At 42.9% G+C, this 17620-nt stretch overlaps 1 protein-coding gene across 2 annotated transcripts in view; it reads left to right on the top strand.

The window, feature by feature from the left end:
* The first annotated feature begins 378 nt into the window (after positions 1 to 378).
* The window catches only part of AZIN2 (antizyme inhibitor 2), a 35070-nt gene continuing 17828 nt past the window's right edge, over positions 379 to 17620 (top strand). The window contains exons 1-6 of one of the 2 annotated variants that reach the window (XM_044671431.1): positions 379 to 474; positions 3510 to 3518; positions 7033 to 7205; positions 10077 to 10211; positions 11247 to 11415; positions 17249 to 17411. In XM_044671431.1, coding sequence (XP_044527366.1) covers positions 379 to 474; positions 3510 to 3518; positions 7033 to 7205; positions 10077 to 10211; positions 11247 to 11415; positions 17249 to 17411 — 745 coding nt within the window. Of the gene's footprint in view, positions 475 to 1953; positions 2128 to 3509; positions 3519 to 7032; positions 7206 to 10076; positions 10212 to 11246; positions 11416 to 17248; positions 17412 to 17620 lie in introns of both variants that reach the window. The other variant, XM_044671430.1, reaches the window with a different exon arrangement.

The following is a 17620-nucleotide window of genomic DNA, read 5'->3' as shown; positions in this document are numbered from 1 at the left end:
GCAAAGTGGTACCTAGAGCTCAGGTCACCGGGTCTTCTCAATCCCAATTGGATACTTTTCTGCAACGCATCATCCTTCTGTTCTGACAATATCCAGTTCTTTTATCAGGGCCCCTGAGCATCTGACCCTGAAATCCCAGGCCTTTTACTGGATTCTGCTTGCCTCCTTCTCTTCCCCCAAGCTATCCAGCCTCCACTGACACATGTTTCAGGGAATAGACTGGGGCCTAGGGATGCTGAGGCCCCTAAGCTGTGTGAGCTTACTGCTTGTGGGCCTCCTGGGGCCTTCTCTTCCTGTCTTTCTCTCCCTGGCAGTGTGTTGCATACTTTCTACGGCGGCGGGAGCCGGTCCACCTAGCATTCCCCGTGGCTCCCAAGCATGGCTGGCTACCTGAGTGAATCAGACTTTGTGATGGTGGAGGAGGGCTTCACCACCAGAGACCTGCTGGAGGAGCTGACCCTGGGGGGCCCACAGGTAGGAAAAAAGGAGGGGAATAATTTCATCCCCTGCAGTGCAGGTAGGGGAAGATCCAGAGGCTCTAGCTACTAGGAAAGATGGGTTATGGAGTAGGGTGGGAGAATTACTGAATTGGGAATCTCTTGGGACCTAGGTGAGCATCCCAGCTCTTTCACTACTGCCTGATGCCTTTGGATAAGTCGCTAAATTAAATCTTAACTTTCCTCACCTATAAAATAAGGGAAGGGGTCAGACTAAACCTTTGAGGCACTTTTTAACTCTGAATTTATTCTTCTATGATCCTGAGAATCACTGGGCTAGAGGGCTGTGTGGGTAGGGAGGAATTAAGGGCGATGGCAGGGCTGGGGGTGGGTTGTCATCTTTCTCTAGCATCTGGGATAGGTGAAAGTGTTGATTCCAAAAACCTTCAAGGATTCAAGTGGCCATTTGATAGATAACTCATCATTTTCTTCTGATATTAAAAGTGTGCCTATCTGGGGTCCCTGCCTTGGTCACAAGAACTCCTACATATTTCTCTGAACAGGGAAGGGAAGAACATTCTAGGTATAGGGAAAAGCAAACAAAGCACCAAGGAGCCCAAGGCATGCACTGGGGAATAAGAAACAAGGGAGGGAAAAGAAAGGGAGAGGAGGAGAGAGGAGACCTGGGAAGGGGAGGGGAGAGGAAGAAAGGGGAGATATGGGAAGGGGAGGGGAGGAGAAAGAAGGGGAGACAAAGGAAAGGATGGGGGAGGGAGGGAAGGAAGTAGAGGCATGAGAAAGGGAAGGGGAGAAAAGGGGAAGAATGTTTTTAGTTTGGCTGCCTCCAAAGGGGTATTTTATAATAATATATGGGATAAGACTGGGTAGTATCAGATGACAGTCCTTTCGTGAATTCATTCCAGGCAGAGGAATCTGAAACTTTTTGCTGCATGATGGGCAAACCAAATCCCAAGATCTATATAGATAGGAGGAATAAATAAGCTGGAGTGGAAAGTAGGAAAAGATAAAAGCTAATAGCTGTGGAGATAGAAAGAGACCTTAGAGACCTCTAAAAGGAAGGGACCCTCATTTGACAGATGCATAAATGCTAATTACGGGAATGTAAAGAAGAGACTTCCCATCAGTTTCCAATGATATTGGACAATTAACTCAATTCTCTGGGGTTTCACTTTCTTCACCTACCAAATAAAGGGGATTGAGCTAGTTAATCTCTAAAGTTCCTTCCAGCTCTGAATCTTGAGCTTCTAATTAGACAATTCTTCCCATTTTTAGGTGGAGGAAATGAGCCCTAGAGAGGGTATGCCCAGGCATTCTAGTCTTGAATAACTGTTAGACCAGTAATAATGAAATAGATGATGGAAACCCAGCCGTGACAGCCTTTTCTACTGGAGTAGTGATGAGATGTTTGGAGGTTTCCTGTTTGGGTGAGGGAGGGATCTGAGGAAGGGCAGGGACCTTAGGCCTCAATTCTGGTTCATTCCTGTTCACTGGGTAGGATGAAGGTACCTCCTTCTTTGTGGCCGACCTGGGAGATGTGGTGAAGAAGCACCTTCGTTTTCTGAAGAACCTGCCCCGTGTCAGACCCTTCTATGTCGTCAAGTGCAACAGCAGCCCTGGGGTGCTGAGGGCCCTGGCTGAGCTGGGGCTGGGGTTCAGTTGTGCTAATAAGGTAAAGATAACCTCTCTCTTTCCTTCTCTGACCTGACCCACCTCAGGAATCCTGTTTTATTTTAAGAAGTTGTCAGACCTGGAAGTTGAACCTTAGAATGTGGACTTATCAAAGCTGGAAAAGGTGGGGTGAGAAACCTTAGAATGTAATGAGCACAGGATGCTGAACTTATAGAATGTTAGCTCTTAAGAGGAAGCTTAAAGTCATTCATTGGATAATTATTTAAAAGCACCTACTATGTGCTAGGTACTATGCTAAGAACTGGGGATGCAAAGAAAGGTAATAAAATACAGTCTGCCCTCAAGGAGCTTATCATCCAATGGGAAACACAACAAAGAAAGGCAAAAGACAGTTCCTGCTGTCAAGGAGTGTGGAGATCTCTTTATCATCTCTGATAAGGACAGTTTAGTTGATAAAGAAATAAGGACAGGACAAGGGAGTGGTCTTTTACCTCATGCTTCCAGCTCTGGCTCCAGGAGCATGGAGTTTATTATATATACTTCAAGACTCATTTCACACAAAAGAACCCCCCTGAAACTTTGCATTTGCACAGAAACACAAATTATGTCACATCAAAGCACAATAAAGTTATAGTTTTTTATAAAGAATTTTTCTTACGAAGATAATGCCGGATGAGAAACAGTCTCAAGGTTAAAAATGAGCCTCACTTTATCTAAAAGTTATTTTTCCTGAGCTTGCCACTCCGTGACCTTGGGATGCCTGGAGCAGTTAGAGAGATATACCCACAGCTGCAGCTTTACTCTGCTGAGTGAAAAAAGGCTGTTAACTCATTAAGTGCTGGTTTACTAAGAACTTAAAGTTTTCCTAGAAGGCTATAATGTTTTTCAATAAGAAAAGGTGTGGATCATAAAAGGGGTCAAAAGAGGAGTCTCAGATTTTTATCTATTCTCTTATTGGCTTCCCACAAAGGAGCTCACAATCTAATGGGGGAGACAACACAAAAACAATTAACTAAGGAGCAGCTAGGTAGCACAGTGGAAAGAGCTCCAGGTCTGGAGTCCGGAGGACCTGGGTGCAAATATGACCTTAGGCACTTCTTCTCTTTGTGACTCTGGGAAAGACACAACTCCAGTTGCCTAGCTCTTACCCTGTCTACTGTCTTAGAATTAATACTAAGACTAAAGGGTATAAAAAATGATATAATAAACATATGCAGGATAACTAGGAAATAATCAGGCATTAGAATTAGAAAGGCTTCCTGTAGAAGGTAAGATTTTAGCTGGTACTTAAAGGAAGCTAGAGAAGCCAGGAGGAAGAGATGAAAGCTAGTATTCCAAACACAGGGGACAGTCAGTGAAAATGAATATAGTCCAGGAGATGGAGTGTCTTGTTTAAGGAGAGAAGCAAGGGTTGAATTGCAGAGCACATTGGTGGGAGGAGATTGTACACTGGTGGAAAGCTAGGTGGGGATTGGGTTATGAATGCCAAATGGAGGTTGTTGTATTTGATCCTGGAGTCCATAGGAAAAAGTTTATTGAGCAGGAGGTGACATGATCAGACCTGGGCTTTAGGAAAATCATTTTGATGGCTGAGTAAGAATATAGATTAGAGTGGGGAAAGACTTGAGGCAGAAAGACCCAGACCCACTAGCACTGTCCAGGTGTGAGTTTTAGGGACCTGCCCTAGAGTCATGGCAGTGGGCAGAGGACAGAAGGGCAATTATTCGAGAGATATTGCAAAGGTAAAATGGACAGGCTTTGGTAATAGATATTGGAGGGTAACAATTAATTGGCGAGATTTTGGTAATCATATTGGATGGAGGGGGATGAGGCAAAGGGATATAATCCATCCTCCTCCTAGTACAGTTGGATGAAGCTGAGCTCTAGAGAGGAAGAAGTTAGTGATGCTCAAAGTGATCTACATTGTCAGTAATGGCATATGGGACTTGCCCAAGGCCAAGCCTTTTTTTTTTTTATCATCACTAAAATATGCCTCCTAATCTTATTGAGTGTCTGTTGTTGCACACTAAGCATTCTGGGCTAAAGGTGCTTTAGGAGGAACCAAGAGGATTATGTTGGGGGAAAGTGTTTGCAATATTTTAAGTGATGTGAAATTCAAAAACAGCAATCAAAAAGGAAAAGTTATTAAAAAATAAAATCATGACACTCAATTCGGGATTCAAGTCCTAGAGTTCTATCATTTCCTACCTGGAATTACTCTGCTCTGAGCCATACTTTTCTTACCTGTTAAATGGAGATTCATAAACTAAATACTAACTGCACAGGACTGTTGTAAAAAAAAAAAAGTGTTTGTAAATCTTAAAACATCATAGAATGGGAACTAAAATGTGAAAAGATGCCTGTGTAGGAAACAATTGTTATCATAAGAACAGCAGTCCTGTTGTAAGATTTTTAAAGAAGGCAGCAGTCTAGTGTGTAGGGTCATTATAAGTAGCAATTATAATTAGATTTGAGCCCTATCATTACTGACTGTGTCCTAGGGCAAGGTTTACTTCACATCCCTAGATCCAAGTTAGGGGTTGGATTAGATGACTCCCTAAGATTCCTTACAGCATTTTGAAAATTGAAAAGGGCTATGATTATATTTTTATTTTAAAATTTATTTGTTTATAATATTCATTAACATATTTTTAGTTCCAGATTCTTTCCCTCCCTCTAGCCTTTCACCCCACCCATTGATAAGACAAGCAATATAATACTTATTATATATATGAAGTTATATAAAACATGTTTCTATATTACTCATATTGCCCCTTCCTCTGTCCCCACAAAAAAAGCAAAAAAAAAAGTGAAAAACAATATGCTTTGATTTATACTTAGAATCCTTCACTTCTATTTCTGGAAGTAGATAGCAGTTTTCATCCTGAGTCCTTTGGAATTGTCTCGGATCAGAGTAGCTAAGCCTTTCATGGTCTGTCATCATTACGATATTGCTGTTACTATGTATAACGATCTCCTGAATCTGCTCACTTCTCTTTGCATCTGTTAATATAAGTCTTCTCAGGTGTGTTTCTGAAATCATCTGTCTCATTATTTCTTGGGCTCTCATAACATTCATCATTAATCTCTTTGGGCGAAGGATGGCCAGGGAAGACAACAGAAAATGTTAGGATTTGGACCCACCAGAGGGGAGGAAGATGGGTAAATCTAGGTTGTGGGTTACATTGCAGGACATAAGGCTTGATTGAGACTGAGAGAATGAGCCTGGGGGTGAAATCTGGCCTGACTATAATGATTACATACATATTTATATATAATAGTTATTATATATATATAAATACAAAATAAATAAAATAAAAACATACATATACATAAAAATAAATCAAATAATTATATATAAAATATATATACATACACACACATACATATAAACACTCTCTCCTTTGTAGAGCATAGCTTTGGCTGGTTTCTCATTTCTCCTTTCTGTCCCAAGACTGAAGAAAACCCTCATGGGACTTTAGATTCTTGGACTCTCTCAGGGCTCAGGGTGGTGGTGGTAGGGGAACTGCAGGGACTTGGGCTTGATCCACCACCCAGTGACTAAATGGCTTCATCTTCTGGAGGGTTTGGGAGAGGGTGGGGGAAATTGAAGGCTGGGGCAGGGAGTCTCATGCTAAGAGGCAGGTTGACCCTTTTTTCTACACCCTTTACAGAAATGTCTTCCATTTTCTAGCCATTTTTAGATAGAAGGGATGCTACAAGCTCAGGTAGAAGAAATTATGCAACATTCTGTTTAGAGGCTCATTCTCAGGGACTCCTGGTCTAGGTGGCAGAGGATGCCCCCTTGTGGCTCTTCTGGTGGAACATTGATGCTCTTTAAAGACAGTTGGTGGGATTGCCTTACTAATCGATCAGCCAGTAAACACTTAAGCTCCTACTGGGAGCTAAGCACTGTGCTAAGGGAGCTCTGGGGATACACAACAGGCAAAAGACCGTTCCTGCCTTCATTATAGTGCATGTGGGGTGACAACATGCAAATAACTAGCTAAATAAGATCTATAATGGGTAAATTGGAGATAATAGAGGGAAAGCACTGGAGGGAGATCAGGAAAGATTTCTTGTAGAAGGTGGGACTATAACTGGAACTTGAAGGAAGCCAGGAGGTGGAGGTGAAGGGGGAGAGAGTATTTGAGGTATAGGAGAAAGCCAGAGAAAATGCTCAGAATCGGGCAATAGAGTATCACTTGTTTAAGGAATAGCAAGGATGACCATGTCACTGGATTGATGAGCAAAAGTCTTGTCAAATTAAATTTCTCTCTCTCTCTCTCTCTCTCTCTCTCTCTCTCTCTCTCTCTCTCTCTCTCCCATTGTCTCTCTCTCTCTCTCTCTCTCTCTCTCTCTCTCTCTCTCTCTCTCTCTCTCTCTCTCTCCCTCTCCCTCTCCCTCTCCCTCTCCCTTTTCCATTCTCTCTCTCTCTCTCTCTCTCTCTCTCTCTCTCTCTCTCTCTCTCTCTCCCTTTCCTTTCCTCTCTCCTCCTCTCCTCCCCTCCCTTCCCTTCCCCTTTCCTTCCCATTCTTTTCCTTTCCTTCCCTTCCCTTCCCTTCCCTTTCCATCCCTGCCCTTCCATTCCTTAAAGAGAATTCCCAATTTGAAACTCCCTCTGTCCATTCAGAAGCTCTTGCCTCTGTACCTTCTACTCCTAAAGAGTTGACTTAGGGGCATCATGAGAAGGGTCACCCAGTCAGTATTGCACCAGAGTCAGGACTTGAACCCAGCCTGGGTCTTCCTGACTCTGAGACTGGCTGTCTATTCCCTGGCCCAGGTAGCCTTTCATTGAATTCTTATCCACCACGTGAAGTCTTAACACAAATGTTGACTTCTTGAGTCCAAGTCTCTGATTAATTCATGGGATGGTAGTGGGACAGCCTACTGGAATCAGCCCAGGATGAGAAGGGCAAAGCTCAGTGTCTTACTCTCCTTGTAGGCAGAGATGGAGCTGTTGCGGCACATTGGGGTCCCTGCCCACAAGATCATCTATACCAGCCCATGCAAGCAGGCTGCCCAGGTGAAGCAGGCCGCTAGGCTTGGCATTCGAATGCTCAGCTTTGACAACGAGGTGGAACTGGCGAAGGTGGCGAGGTCCCACCCCACTGCCAGGTAGGCTGATTGTAAGGAAAACTTCCAAGGATAAGAGCTATCCAAAGAGACTGAGATCCTTTGGGAGGAGAGAGAAATGTCCCCCATTGTTGAGAGTCTTCATGGCTGGGTGACCATTCATAATGAGAGAGTTCAGAGTATCAAGTTCAAAGAACTTCAGAATTAGAATACACCTCAATGGCCATTTCCCCAAAATACAGATTTAGAATTAAAAGGGATCTTAGAGGTCATCTAATCTAACTCCCCTCACCTTACTGAGATGAAGAAACAGACGTCTCAGAGAGGTTAGTCTACTTGCCCAAAGTTACAATAAGGAGTAACTTGCAGAGTTGGGATTTGAACTCAGGTTCTCAGAATAAACTTGGAGAATTCCAGTGTGCTTCCTACTATAACACAGGCTATTATAGAGTCATAAGGAGGGTGTGGGGGATTCTTGTTCAGATGCAACTTGGCCTAGATGACCTCTGAGGATCCCTTCCAGTTCCCTAAATTCTGGGATTTTGAAGCCTAGTATCAGTATCTGGCTATGCATGTTAATAATTATGTGTGACTTTGGTATAATCATTTCTTCCATCTGAGGGCCAGTTCCCTCAGGTAGAAAATGAATGTGTTGGATTATCCTTAATGTAATTAGGTTAGTGTTCATGATTTTGTGATTAGATTATGTGTTTTATTAAGAGGGAATATAAGGGACAAGTAGGGGTAGTACAGTGGATAGAGCACCAGGCCTGGAGTCAGGAGGACCTGGGTTCAAATCTGGCCTCAGACGCTTTTTAGCTATGTGACCCTGGGCAACTCACTTAATCCTAATTTCCTAGTCCAGTGGTTCCCAAACTTTTTTGGCCTACCGCCCCATTTCTGGAAAAAATATTACTTAGTTCCCCTGGAAATTAAATTAAAAAAATTTAATAGCAATTAATAGGAAAGATAAATGCACCTGTGGCCATCACCGCCTCCCTGGATCGCTGCAGCACCCACCAGGGGGCAGTGGCGCCAACTTTGGGAATCACTGGCCTAGTCCTTATCACTCCTCTGTCTTAAACTAGAGTATTGATTCTAAGATAGAAAATAAGGGTTAAAAACAAACCAAAAAAAGAGGCCTTATAGATAAAGCATTTGACTTGGAGCTTGGAGACTGGTTTGTGTGATCCTGGGTAAATTACTCAATTTCTATGGGTGTCTCATTTTCTTATCTATAGCCCCTGCCTACCAGGGGTTATTGTGAGCAAAAATGAAATAATATTTATAAATCTCTTTACAAACCTTATATATGTTATTATTATTATTATTATTATTATTATTATTATTATTTATGTAATGAGAGGTTTGGGCCTGATTGCCCCTCGGGGACTATTCTAGTTTTATATGAATGATTCTATGATTCTAAGTCATTTAATTTTTCAGCCTCTCAATTTCTTCCTCTATTAAATGAGAATAATAACAGTCACATGTACCACACATAGGCATACCTGCCTACAATGAGAGAGGGGGTGGCTTCTCTGGGGGGAAAATGTATCTCTGCCACACTTTAAGGCTTAATCTGTATTATAAACATCTTCATCATTTTTTGAAAGTCTAGAAGTCAACAAATCAGTAATCATGGGCCCTGATTCGTAGTTTTGTTAGTTTCTGAGATGTAAAACACTCACAGTGAACAATTTAATGATTGCTCTTTCAAGATAGGACAGGCTGCAGCACACTGCAGGTGTGATAGAAATTTGAACTGTTCTTAGTGGCACATTGAGGATGAGGGTTGCAGGCTGTTCTGCTGAATCTGGCTTTTTACACCTCACAGCTGTAGAGATAGAATCATAGATTTTGAATTCTGATTTGAATCTGGGTCAATCAGAGGATCAGACTTCCAGCGCAGGAAGGAGAATCTCAAAGGTCATCTAAGTACAATACTCTTCATTTTATAAATGAGGAATTGAGGCCCATAGAGGTGGCTTACCTGAGGCTGCATAGATTATTGTGAGTGGCAATAAATTGGCCATTGAATGCAATGTTGCCCATTTTATAGATGTGATCTTCTGACTCAGGATGCTGGTACTATTTGCCCTGTACCACACCACACCAACTAGGGGTCCTACAGATTCATGAGGCCCTTAGCCAGTGTTCCTTAAAGGCAATATGTAGCCACACAGGTAACTTGAACAATAAATACTCCTATATACTCACTCTAGAATACAGGGTTTATTTTGAGATTATAAGCTTGGAACCAGATTGTGGAGGACATGAACATGCCAGGGGTGGAGGAAAGGTTTGGAATACTTTTGAAGGGCAATGGGGAACCACTGAAGGTTTTTGAGCAGTGGAGTGTATAAGATGGAGGTAGCTAATGAAAAAAGAAAATGTATATACTTGTCTGTTGCTTTTTACCAGTGGGTCACTGTATGAGACATCCTCCAGACAGTAGTAGAAAGGGGGTTGGGCCAGATAGCACCATTCACACTCTCTAGTCCAGCCTACCTGGGGCTATCTGGCAAGGGTGCCTTCCATGTCTTTGGCTTAGAATTCCCTGCCTACCATCTGGTAGTAGCATCTTTTATATATAGTAAAAATAGGGAAGAAAGAAAAAGGGAAGGGAAAGATTGGGGGAGAAAGACAGAAGACAAAAAACTAGAGTATAGTGGCCTGTGGTAGGACAGTAGTAGACACATTAACCCAGGCTAAGTTACAGCTTTGATCCCCTCAGGCTAGGGGTTGGTGGGGTATGTACCCACCCTGGCTCACCTCCTGGTGATACTTGGTGGGCCTACAGCCAGTTGGCCCAAGAAAGATATCCTGGAGGGCAGCAAGCAAGAGGATCCTGTGGAGGGGGGGTGGATCTCCACCCAGCGGGGAGGGCGGGGTGTGCGTGTCTCCCCACAGGATGGTTTTACGCATTGCCACAGATGACTCCTGCTCTCCTGCCCGCCTGAGCATGAAGCTCGGGGCTACTCTGAAGTCCTGTAGACACCTGCTAGAAACTGCCAAGAAGATGAACATGGAGGTGGTGGGTGTTAGGTGAGTGGATGGTTCCCAGTAGGTGACCTGGCTCCTGAAAGGCTTCTAATCTTGCTTCCTCTGTATGGATTGGAACCATGGATTCCTTTACTGGGTGTGCTATGTCCTAGCCATGTGACCTTGGTCAAATCATTTAGCCATCTTAGACCTTATTTTCAGCATCTGTCAAATGGGGATGTTAATACCTGCCCTATTTATTTCACGGGAATGTTAAAGATCAGATTTGTTGAGAATAGTGGAAGAGAGAGTATTCTGGAAACTGTAAAGTGAGTTCTTAGGCAAAAACAAATTATCTACCAATCAATTTCTGTCTTAATCAATGTTTCTGCATTAACTGAGGCTGGCTTCTCTTAAAATTATTCATTATTGTTATTAGGAGGAATCTGGGGACCCCTCTGGATGGAGGCATCCCAGAAGGCCTTGCACTAATCACTGACTCGGTGATCTTTAGAGCTAGTTTCCCTTTTCAGGAGTGTGGTGGGGTGGGGAAGGGCAGGGGAGAGATTACAGAAACCTCCTTGCCTAGATGCCTCTTGTTAGTGATGCCACCACATATGTGACCTTAAAATATTAGCTGTGTGTATCATAACTTCCTTGGACCCCCACCTCTACATCAGTAACCTGAGAGAGCTCATTCTCTAAGCCTCATTCTCATTCTAATATTTTATATGTCAGGAGACATTCCCTCCCTCCTCATTAAAAACAAAACAAAACAAAACAAAACAAAACAAAACAAAACAAAACAACCAACCACCAATAGCTTTTTTTTAATCTCTTGTTTTTAAGTCACCTGCTTTTTCTCTTCTTCCTCCTCTCTCTCTATAGCCTTTTCCCCCTTTCCCCTTATTATCTCTCCTTTCCCCCCCCTCTTTTCCCCCTTCCCCTCCTTTTCCCCTCCCTTCCTCTTCCCTTCTTCCTTTCCTTCCTTCTTTTTCCTCTCCTTTTCTGCCTCCTTTTCCCCCCATCCCACCACCCCTTCTCCCCTTGCTCTCCCTAGTAAGTTTGTCCACTTAATGCAGGATTCTTTCTCTTAAGTTTCCATGTTGGAAGTGGCTGCTCCTCCGATCCTCAGGCCTTTACCCAATCCATCGCAGATGCGCGCCTGGTATTTGAAATGGGGACTGAGCTGGGCTACCGGATGCACATCCTGGATCTTGGAGGTGGCTTTCCTGGCACTGAGGACTCCAAAGTCAGGTTTGAAGAGGTAAAACCCAGTGATCTGTGAGCCCCCTTCCCTCCACCTCCCACTGTCTCAGAGGGTCCTGGATCTGCAGAGGCCATGGGAAGGAAATCCACCGAGAAGTCCCAGGTTCCACCTTAGCTTGACTAGTCTACCCATTCTTTCAATCCAGTAAACTTCTAAGATTCAGAGTTGGGAATCCCAATCATCTAGTCACACTATACCATTTTATAGAAAAGGAAATTGAGGCTCAGAAAATTAAGTTACTTTCCTAAGGTTACATAGAAAATAAGTGAGAACCTAGCACTGAGATGATGGTGAACCTATGACATGTGCACCACAGAGACCTCTTTGTGGGCATGTGCAATGTCGTCTGCCAAAGTTAATTACTAGAAAGGCAGAGGGACTCAGGCAGGGCTGCTCCCTTCCCCCTTTCCACTGCACTTCCCTGTTCCTCTGTCCAGCTGCCCAGTGGAAGCGCTTACTCCCTCCCCTGAGCTGAGCTCTAGGGCTACTCCCCTCCTTTTCTCCCTCCCTTGTCTGGGGTAAGGCTGGGGGGGAGGAGGAGGGTATATGCCTTTCAGTCTCTAAAAGGTTTGCCATCACTAACCTAGCAAATATATACATGGTACTATACTGGGCACTGCTGATACAAAGACAAAGGAAATATCCCTGCATTCAGGGAGCTTACATTCTATGAGGAAGAGGGGAAAAGTGGGGAGGGATACATACAAGCATCACTTTCTAATTGAGGGCTTTCTTGTTCTCTTCTGAGCTCTGCTTCTGATTTTCTCCTTCACTTCCCTCAAAATTGCCTTGTATCTACTTTTGTTTGCTGCTCCCAATAGAATATAAGCTCCTTAAAGGCAGGAACTATCTTCATTTTTTCTTTGTATTCCCAAAGCCTGGCACATAGTAGGTAGACATTGAATAAATACTTGATGACTCATTGATTAAACATATGCAGATAAATAAATACAATAAAAAGTTTATAGAATTTTTATATATTTCTAGAAATTTTATAGAAAGTAATTTTAAGAGTTTGAAAGCACAACTTGGAGTATGGAGGATCAAGAAAGGCCCCGGACCTGAGTGATGCCTCAAGGAACAAAGTGACCACTTTCTTCCTGCTCACCTTTTGGGATAGGTGGTGACAAGGGAGGAAGTGGGTAGGGTAAGGTATTAGGAAGAAGTTTAAGAGGCCTATGTAAGAATTTATTTTTCATGTACTATATTAGTTCCTATATATTAGGGAGAATTCCTGTGTATTCCTGTGTCTGGGATCTGGGTCAGAGATGCCATCTTAGTCTGCCACTTTTTGCATTTTTTTTGTCCTTGGGAATCCCAAGGAATGTCTTCCTCTATAACAGTATTTGATTAATAAGTGAAGGAGACAACAGTACTTTTTCTGTGGACATGACTGTCTGCCTGTCATTTTGGGGAAGGGCTTGAGGGTCCAATGGACCACCTCTTAATTAGCTATCACCAATTAAAGATGTCTTGGCATGGTGAAGGGAGCTCCCAAAAATCTATTTATTAAGCTGCCTGAACCAGCTCAAGTCATTCCTTCATGCCAGGAGAGCCATGGAGAACCTAGATCAATTTATTGGTTATAATGCTGGCCTAATTGATAAACCTGATATAATCAATAAACTTATATTCTTACCCCCAAAAATCAGTCTCTTGAGATAATTTTAATTGTAACACCTTGATAAGTTTATTTGTATCATAACTTTCCTTCCCTTTCTCATCCCCCAGTTTGGATAGAGCCCTAGACTTGGGTAGTCCAGAGAGCTGGATTTAAATACTGGCTATGCTACTTTATGGGCTGTGAGACCATTGGAAAGTCACTCAATCTCTCTGCACCTCAGTTTTTCCCCCCTTGTAAAGTGGAGAGACCAATAGTTGCCTCTCTTGCCTATTTCACAAGCCTATTGTTAAGGATCAGAGAAGAGGTATTGTAAAAGAGCTCTATCTATAGCAATGATTCCCAAAGTGGGCGCTACCGCCCCCTGGTGGGTGCTTCAGCGATCCAGGGAGGTGGTTATGGCCACGCTTTTTTTGTATTACATTCTATTCTGAGTTCAATAAATAGTTTCATAATTTCCACGGGGCGCTAAGTAATATTTTTTTTCTGGAAAGGGGGCGGTAGGCCAAAAAAGTTTGGGAACCACTGATCTATAGGATCAGCTACAGAAAAATAACAATGATATTGATGGTAGTAATAATACTTTGGCACTTCAGGGACTTGTGGTTTCTTCTACTTGTATAGAGAGCAGCTCCAGGGCCTTAGTTGGGTGACCTATATTTATGAGTGGTGATTAATCACAATAATTAGCTTAATCACCTACTGTCCAGTCTCACATCCCTGTCTCATAATTCATCCCTCTGCTGGTTAGCTGGGCTGGTCTTTTGGACTCCAGGCACATCAATGACCCAAACTTAAGGAGCTCTTAGAGCTTGTTCCCTGCTGTTCTAGCCTTTGAGAACCTAGGGGTGTCATCAGAGCCCTGGTGAGCAATATAGTGCTGGATTAATAATATCAACAACCAGACACTTAAGCTAGAAGGAAGCTCAAGAGGTCATCTGTTCCAATTACTCATCTTATAGATGAAGAACAGGCCCCCCAAAAAAGGAACTTGATCCCAAGGTTCCAAGGTGGTAAGGTGGAGAATTGGGATTCAACCTCAGAGCTCTGGATTCCCAATATAGGACTCTTTCCAGTCTTCTAAGAAGAAGAAAGAGTGGCAGTGGGCATTTTTGATTAAATACCATCAGCAATTCTTGGGATGGACCATGGGTCCATGGGAGCTGTGACCTGAATGGCACAGAGAACCCCTCATGAAGAAACTCTCCTGATTATATCTTCTTCTATATCAACTATCTTCTATCAACTGTCTTCTCTGCAAGTTGCAGTCTCAGCATGTTGCCTGGGGCCTTTGGAGATGAAGTCACTTGCTCAGGATTACACAGGAGATCTTGAACCAGGGCTGACTCTCTAAAGACTACATCAGGCTGATTCTCTGTTCTCTGATCACTGTCAATAATAATTATTCTTTGCCCAATCCTACCACTTCCTTTAGCAATTTTGATCTCACCAAGTAGATTTAATGATACTTCATCCTCATCATTATTATTTTTAAAATTCTTACCTTTTGATTTGGAATCAATCAATACTGTGTATTGGTTCCAAGAGAGAAGATCAGTAAGGGTTAGGCCAATGGAATTAAATGACTTGGCTCAGGATATGCTGGGAGAGAAGCAAAGGTAGGCCAACACTTTGGCCTCTACTCAGATGATTGGTTCTCCTTCCTTGTCTCTGATTCTTTGCTGCTTTTGCTGCAGCGGGGCAGGCTCCCCCACTGTCCCCTGGACCTTTGGAGAAGCTATCCCATCAGTAGTGGGAGCTGTAGCTGCAGCAGGTGCTTGTCTCTTTTTTCTCCTAATACCTGGTGGCTACAGGTGAGCCACTTGAAAAGGAATACTTCTGTGGGTCCTTAAGCTCATCAGTGTGGCTATTCCCCCAAATGAGCAGATCACAACCTTTCCCATGCCCTTTCATCCTAGATATAAATTGTACCTTAAAAAAAAACCGTGCCTTCCATCTTAGAATCAATATGATGTATTGGTTCTAAGGCAGAAGAGCATAAGGGCTTGGGGTTAAGTGACTTGCCCAGGGTCTTACAGCTAGGAAATGTCTGAGCTCAGGTTTGAACCCAGGACCTCCCATCTCTAGGACTGGCTCTTTATCCACTAGTTGCTTCTATATTGTACCCTTTGAGGCAAAATGGTATACTGGTAGGAATGCTTGGTTTTGGGGTCAGAGAACTTGAATTTTAGCTCTGTTGCTACCTAGGGGAGTTTGATTGAGCAAATCATAGCATTATATTGATCTAGTGCTGGAAAGAATGCTAGAGAGATCTCCTTTCAACTCCTTCATTTTTTTTAACATGAACAAACTGAGGTTCCAAGAGACTTGTCTAGGGTCACACAGATTAGAACCAAGGTTCTCTGACTACAAATTCAGCTCCTTCCACTGGTACTACATTATCTCCTTAGTTGTGAACCCTCTGGGTTTTTGTGTCTTCATTGGTAAAATGAAGGGGGTTAGATTCAGTGGTCTCCAAGGGCACTTTCCATTTTAAGTTAAGAATTGCTTAGACCAGGGTTGTGAAAAGGTTGGCGAACCTTTTCCCAGTTCGAGTGCCCCGAAGGCAAATTCAAGCTGTCTGTGAGCCCCTGGTTTATTGGAGAGAACTGAGGGAGAAAACACTTGCTTTGGGTGGCTGGACAGAGGGATGGGGCATGCAAAAGAATGTTCTCAGGCACTGGGTCTAGAGGGGGAAGGGAGCAGTTTCCTGAGTGCCCGCTCTGTATGCGTGCCATGGCTTTGCCAATACTGACCTAGACTTTTTGTCTGGGGAAGGAGTGCTATTGGAGGAACAAGGTCCCTATTAGAGTGATTCAATCTAGTCTTATTCTTTTCAACTTAACGTTTTTTTTAAACAACTTGAATAATTAATGGGCAGAGTTGGTAGGCTTATCAGACTTTGAGGTTACCTAAAACTGAGGAGACTGAACACATTGGATGATGGGAATTGGTACTACAAAACATCAGTGTTCAGGATCAAATAATCATCTAAGAAGACTAGGATAGAAGAGACTTTTTCTAGAACCAAATTGGATGTGAAAAAAAAATTAGCAATCCTATACACTCAGTGTGGATCAACATTGTAACACATGGCAGCTGAGATAGCTAACAGAGATACGGTATCTAGACAAGGGAGGTCCTGTTGCATTCTCATCTGGACTTCATTCACAGGAAGTTTGACATCAGAAAAGATTTCTTAACAATTAGAATTGTCCAGCAGTGGAATGAGCTGCCTAGGAAGATAATGGACTCTTTTTTAGACCCAAGACAACAAGGAGCCTACAGACCAATGCCATAATAGTACTTATTGAAGGAACTGGATGATGTTTAGCCTAGAGAAGAAAAGCCCAAAGGGAGACTCAATAGATGTCATTAACTATTTTAAGATGTCTTTAAGTAATTTGCCATATAGAGGAGTTGTTGATGGGTTTGGGGAAAATTACAGGATTTTGATTTAGAGTTCAGGGGCTTCCCAGTCTAACCCATACCTGAAAAGAATTTTCACCATCACACACATATCTGACATAGTTGAGCTCATTTAGCCTCCTTGCTCTTAAGACTTCCAAAAAAAGTTGTTGAGTCATTTTTCAGTTGTTTCTGACTCTTTGTGATGATGTTTGGAATTTTCTTGCCAAAGATACTGAGGTGGCTTGCCATTTCTTTCTCCAGCTCATTTTTACAGATGAGGAAACTGAGACAAACCAGTTTAAGTTGACTTGCCCAGGGTCTCACTGAAAGTGTCTGAGCTCAAATTTGAACTCAGGTCTTTCTGACTCCAAGCCTGTCATTCTATGCACTGTATCACCTAATTGCTGCTGGGTCCAAAGAAAGAAAACTTATCATTTCCCTAAGCAGCTTATTCCACTTTTGGTCAGCTCTAGTTAGGAAATTTTTCCTGAAGTCAAGCCTAAATTTAAATTTACCTCTTTGTAACTTCCACTAATATTGGGAGTGAAACTGAAGAAGTTTAATGCCTCTTGCACATTCTGCTTGGCCCCAGATCCTAGAACGACTGGCCATGTGATAGGGCAGTTTCAAAAGATCCCTATTCTTGTAGGAGTTGCATAAGGTAATTGCTGAGCTGTCTTCCAACTTTAAAAGTAGATTTCTGTTTCTAGATGGAATGGTTTCTGTGCTGGGAATTTACTTCTGAAGGGATCCAATGGCTCACTCACTATTTCCCTTCTCTCCCTTTTCTTGCCCCAGATGGCTTCTGTGATCAACTCAGCCTTGGATATGTACTTCCCTGAAGGCTGTGGAGTAGACATTCTGGCTGAGCCTGGACGTTATTACGTGGCTTCTGCTTTCACCTTGGCTGTCAGGATTGTTGCCAAAAAGGAAGTTCCATCAGATCAGACTGGCTTGGATGGTGAGTTGGGCAGGGTCCTGGGTAGTGGGGAGATGACCAAGGAAATTTGGTGCCTCTGTCCTTGGGAAGCTCCTTTCAGGTTAGTTGGGATCGTGTGTAGGTACAGTTTCAGAATATGAACAGAAAATATGAACTACATGCAAAGGGATGTGAGATGACAACAGTGCTTAGAATTGGCTGAGATTAATTTGGGAAGGCTGCCTGGAAGA

Source organism: Gracilinanus agilis, chromosome 3, assembly GCF_016433145.1.
Source record: "Gracilinanus agilis isolate LMUSP501 chromosome 3, AgileGrace, whole genome shotgun sequence".
NCBI lineage: Eukaryota > Metazoa > Chordata > Mammalia > Didelphimorphia > Didelphidae > Gracilinanus > Gracilinanus agilis.
The sequence above is the reverse complement of the archived record's forward strand: the minus strand, read 5'-3'. Positions and strand labels throughout refer to the sequence as shown.